Source organism: Protopterus annectens, chromosome 1.part2 (assembly GCF_019279795.1).
Source record: "Protopterus annectens isolate FY-2018-M chromosome 1.part2, PAN1.0, whole genome shotgun sequence".
NCBI classification, from domain to species: Eukaryota; Metazoa; Chordata; order Ceratodontiformes; family Protopteridae; genus Protopterus; species Protopterus annectens.
The window spans coordinates 1,022,730,562-1,022,736,183 of record NC_056727.1 but is presented as its reverse complement, the minus strand read 5'-3'; the positions used below and the strand labels follow the sequence as shown (position 1 = coordinate 1,022,736,183).

At 40.5% G+C, this 5,622-nt stretch overlaps 1 protein-coding gene across 1 annotated transcript in view; it reads left to right on the top strand.

Moving 5' to 3' along the window:
- LOC122792226 (CUB and sushi domain-containing protein 2-like) overlaps positions 1-5,180 on the top strand; it is a 1,050,635-nt gene extending 1,045,455 nt beyond the window's left edge. Inside the window, exon 5 of the mRNA XM_044059970.1 lies at positions 4,969-5,180. Within this exon, the coding sequence (XP_043915905.1) occupies positions 4,969-5,180 (212 nt within the window). The remainder of the gene's footprint in view (positions 1-4,968) is intronic.
- Positions 5,181-5,622: the final 442 nt, after the last annotated feature.

Below are 5,622 nucleotides of genomic sequence, written 5' to 3'. Positions count from 1 at the left end.
AGGTGGGGTGCCAGCTCATTCTGTAGTTCATGTAGAATGTAGCCTGGGATGTTGTCAAGTCCCATGGATGCTGTGTTCTTGGCTTTGAAAAGTGTGGTTTTTACCTGTGCAGCCGTGATTACAGGAACTTTGCATTCTTCTGGTATAGAGGTGGGCCCTTTAGGGGGTGAGAGGGGGTAAAGTTGGTACTCAGCCTATCTGCCAGGATGTTGGCAATATCAGTTGGTTCTGTATATTTAGTGCCATTGTGCTGTAACTCAAGGCAGATCTGAGTGTTGCCATTGAGATTATTGCCATAGCTATAGAATGCTTTGTGGTCATCTTTAGAATCAGTAGCAATTTTATTTTCGTAAGTAGCTTTGGAAGATTTTATGAGGAGTCTCAGCTTCTTACTGAGGCTGACCAGGGAGTTCCTCCAATCATGGGATTTTGCTCTTTTTTGCAAAAGTTTCTTTCTTCTGTTGTAGAGTTTGTTTATGGCAGGTGACCACCAGATTGGCTTCCTTTTTTTGGAGAATAGCATATTGGTTCTGTTAGGGATAGCATGATCTATGCACTCATGTAAGTGCTTATAAAGTGCATTTGTGTAGGATTCAGCAGCCGTACCTCTATTGTCTGTCTACATGGGTGTCGTGAAGTTTGCCTCTTCTGTCTTAAGAAGTGTGAAGTTGGCTTTGGAGAAATTTTTTACAGTGATTTCCCTAATGGGGGTGGGGGCAGGATATGGATGTCTAGGGTGATTAGCTTGTGGTCGGATCTGACCAACAAGAAATTGACCTCTGGTTTGGAACACTGGCCGCCCATGTTGGTAATGACTAGGTCTAGGATATTGCTGCCCCTGGTGGGGGTGTGGATAAGTTGATCCAAAGCACTGAAATTTATGAATTCCAGAAAACACTGAGCAAAAGAGTTGGTACATGAGTAGTTTTCCCAGTTAATGGTGGGGTAGTTGAACTCACCCATTATTAGGGTTTTGGGTTGTACCCTATTATTTTCCAGTGTATCAAGAAATGAGGAGTGGGAATCTTGGGGTATGGTAGGGGATCTGTAACAAGTTTCAATTTTGATTGCAGTCTTGCCCAGAGTTAGTTGCACTTGGATAATCTTGGATGCATTATGCTGAGCAACTAGCCTGGAGGTGTGGATATCCTTAATGAATATAGACACACCTCCGCCTTTAGTGTTTTGGTCCAGGTTAGGTGACTGAAAGGTGTGGTATGAATTATAGCCTGGTAATGCAGGGGTCCTCTCTGGAGCCTTGAACCAGGTCTCTGTCACTGCACAGATGTCGATGTTCACCATTTTAAGGAGTGCCTCAAGTGAATGTATTTTGATTGTCTTAATAATTGGCTTAGTTTTCATGACATTCTAAGGGGACACAATATTTGGCATCATGGGTGGACATGATAGATAAACCACATTACTTTGCCAAGGACAAACTGCACCTGCCCCTCTAAGCTTTTAGATATCACATAAAATATTGTTTTCCCCCATAGAGACTTTTTAGGCAGTACCAAATTAACACACCTTCCACGATAGAAAAATCAACTCAAGAAAATCTAAATGTGTTACTTTTCAATTCCAGGACTCTAAACAAGAAGCTGCACTCCCTGCAGGATCTCCAAACCTTGTAGTACGTGGACAAGTGTCCAGTTACCAATACATGGTTTGCAGCTGCAGATAGTACCCTGAGAGTGCAAGGGTTCAGTGCCTTCCACAAATTTCAACCAGTAACTGCTCAGACAGGGACTAAAGGTGGGCATGTCTTTATCTACATCAATGACAAGTATACCTTTAGGTTGGGTGAACAGGATGCTGCACTGGATTTTCTCCACAGCCAGATTGCTATAGATAAAATCCTGTAACATAACAAGCTATAAGTCAAACCTTTTGGAGACATTCACCATTCAACCAAATGCATTACTCATGGCAAACTTTAATAATCCCTCCATAAAGTGAGAATCCTACATTTCCTCATTTTACAGGGTCAGAGATTCCTTTACTTTGTGAACACAAACACCCCAGACTACTTAGTGCATATGCCTACCGTTTAGGAAGTGTAAGACCAAAAAGATCAAAACCTATCTCATCAAACTAAATAGACTACTAATTAAGTCCAACAAAGCAAATACTGAGGTAAAGATAGTGTTCCATGCCAAGGAAAACCATAAGGCCTTGTTAAGCTATGTCTAAAACCCCAAAGGCAGCTCACAGCAATGTGCTGAACTGTTGGTAAATTTGCCATGCTCATAGAACCAAGAGATACAGCAAATCTTCTGACTGACAAAGTCAGCTCCAACTTTACCCCCCTGTCAACCCCAGCCATCCACCAGGAAATACCATCTAACATAACCTCACCAACTATCAGTAGGAAGCAGGTTTTACATGCGCTATCTTAGGCTAGTAATACAGCTTTGTTTGGCCCTGATAATGTCACTAGATATCACCCAAATAGCCTGAAATATGACCTGTCAGGGCCACTGGTGTTACTATTCAGTCATAGCCTCTGTACAGACTTCATGCCATGCAAATGGAAGACTACAGAGGTCATCCTCTACACAAGGGCAGACCATCAACAGAGCCTGGGACCTACAGAACCATTAGTCTGACTAGACCAAATGCAAAGCCATGGAATTAATTATCATGGAAATGAGTAATAATCAAATATGAAACCTTCAGACACTGGGCTCAACCCAGCTTGGTTTTGGCAAAGGCAGATCATGTTTCTAAGACCTGGTAGACTTCTTAAGGAAGGTCACTAAAGCAATGGATGAGGGCAAAATAGTGCATACCACCTACTTTAAGCTAGCCAAGGCATTTGATACAATCCCCCACTTGGGCATTGTAAACAAATTTGTGGCATTAGACATAAACCTTTATGTCACTCACTATTATAGCTAGCTGGATCTCAGACAGGACACAAGAAGTTAGAACTGGAGAGAGAACACCTCCAAAAAGAGGCTGGTCACCCATAAAGTATCTCAGGGCAGTGTGCTGGTCTGCTCATCTTTTTGTATCTATTTTTTTAAAGTCAAAGCCAAGGTCAAGGGCATCTGGCTTAGTAAGTAAGCAGATGATTGCACACTAGGAGCAATCATGGACGCCCCCCCAAAAATAATGACATCTTACAGGAAGGTCTAACACATACAAATAATTGGTCCTAAAGCCATGGTTTAAAACTCAGTGTAAAGAAGTACATAATAGTGCCTCTTAGGAAGTTGGCCACCCAGGGAGCCTACCTCATTGATAAAGCACACGTAAAAATAGAGACAGTACAAGGATTTGGGGACTCATGTAGATAGTAACCTGGTTTTGTCCAATGCGTCTTAGGGTGTGAGGAAATCATTCTATGTCACTCAGCTTATAAGTACAGGAATGCCATCTAGGTTCAGGGAAGTCACTGTGCCTTATACTCAACCCTCCTTAGACCCATCATTGAGTGTAATGCACCCTTCAGTATGTATCTGACCAAACACATACAACTGGAACATCAACAGTGGTTTCTCACAAAAAATGCAGGGCATAAACACAATGTTCTGTGCAGATTGCCTTAATGACCTATCTGTATACAATGTTTCTTACAGACTGCTGAGAGATGATTTACACCTAGTACACAAGACATCATTAGACCCTACTCTGATGGACCTGTTGCATATTTGCAAAACAAACAGTACCAGAACTACTAGATCTAAGGTTTTAAACTTTGCTTGCAGCTTAAATAAGGTATGTTGGAGGGGCAGGTATGCATTTCAGAGAATCATCATTCTCTGAAGCAGGTTTCCTATCCATGTGAAACAGAGCCCTTCTGTAAACCTATGCAAGTGCAACCTGGCTTAATGGGAAAACAGAATTTCACCCCTGGTCTAATACCACTGTCTCTAAAGGAAGGAGGCAGCCATTTAATCATGCTCTAAATAACATTCACTTCTAAAAAAAAAAAAACTCTAAGGCACAATAACTCGTAGGATACATTTGGGTTGCATGGCTAGCCTTATAAAGGCCACAGTGCCTGTGAACCTAGTATATGCCTATGAACCTATTAAGTGATGTTTTGATAGGTTAATAGTAATTGTACTTTAATAATAACAACATCTATAAATAGGTTTATGCATATCATGTTTATCATATGACCTTACATTGTCTCACAGTTAGACGTTGCCCGTTCGATTCTCAGTTAGAGCGTCTTCTGTGTGTGCGTTAGGCCTGGCAAACCAGCACGTAAAACTCAACTGACAATCATTAGCGGACCGGAGTTCTGCTGTGGTGACCCCTAACCGGGAAAAGCCGAAAGACACAAACAAACAAACTCTTGACATGTCAACCATACAAATTCAAATGCAGGCCAGGAATATTTTTTTCTCTTCTACTTTACTTCCTTTTTACTTCATCAACCATCTCTAGTTAGTTCCGTTATATTTTTTTATTTAAAAGTTATTTATTTCTTAACTACTGTTAATATTAAGTGTACAGTTGCCTTATCATTTTTGTCATAGGGTGGAACAGTGGTGTAGTGAGTGGCAAAGTCACCTCAGAGGAAGAGATGGTCGACTTCTGTTCTCAGATGGATGCCTTCTGTGTGACAGTTACATGTTCTCCTAGTGTTCAAGTAGATTTTCTCAAGATATCCTTGTTTTGTCCTACATCCCAAAGACATTGATTGGGTGACTCCAAATTGTGTGTGTGTGTGTGTGTGTGTGTGTGTGTGTGTATGGCAGTGTGTCTTAGGTATGGAAGACAGGTCTGGTAATCATCAATTCTGCACTTGCCTTATAAATTCTAGGGATGGTGGTGACTGTCCGAGGGTCACTAGAGGAATTGGATGTAACTCAACAACATTGGATGGATGAATCAATTTATTATATTATAGGAATAATGATGCATGCATTGTTTTTATTCATCACATATGAAATATGTTTTCAGTTGTGTTTGCAATTTGTTTAAGAAGCATTGTATTAATTAATCCTGTAGCTGATGATGCTTGTGGAGGAAGCTTGCGAGGTCAGAGTGGGACCATATCAAGTCCTAATTTTCCATTGGAGTATAATAACAATGCAGATTGCACCTGGACGATTCTGGCAGAACCAGGAGACACAATTGCCCTTGTATTTAGTGATTTTCAACTGGAAGACGGGTATGACTTCCTTGAGATAAGCGGAGCAGAAGGAGCTTCACTGTGGTAAGCATCAGTATTTTTCTTTTTCTTGAAATTTGGTGTTATTTGGTACATCACAACTAATTTAACCATGTGCAGGGCAGCAATGAAAGATTGTATTTGCTTTAGTAACTTTTTTTTTCCCCCTAAGTGTGTAATTGGACATTTAAGTTCACTCAGTACAATATAAGCATCATGTTTTTGTTTTTAACTGCAACACGTTTTTTTTTTTTTTATTATTCAGTCTGGGCTTAAGTTAATTTTCAAATGTTTTAAGTTTCATCCTTAAATAATCTTGTGCAAGTGCCTTATTTTGGTGTAGCAGCTGCAAGACTACAAAGTCACATTACCTGAAAATAACTGCAGACTACAGACCCAATGCTTTTTCTGGTATTATTTCTGCTATGACTAGTATTAAACTTCTTGTTTTAATCAGTATGAGGCCTTGTGTTGATTTCAAAAACTGCTGC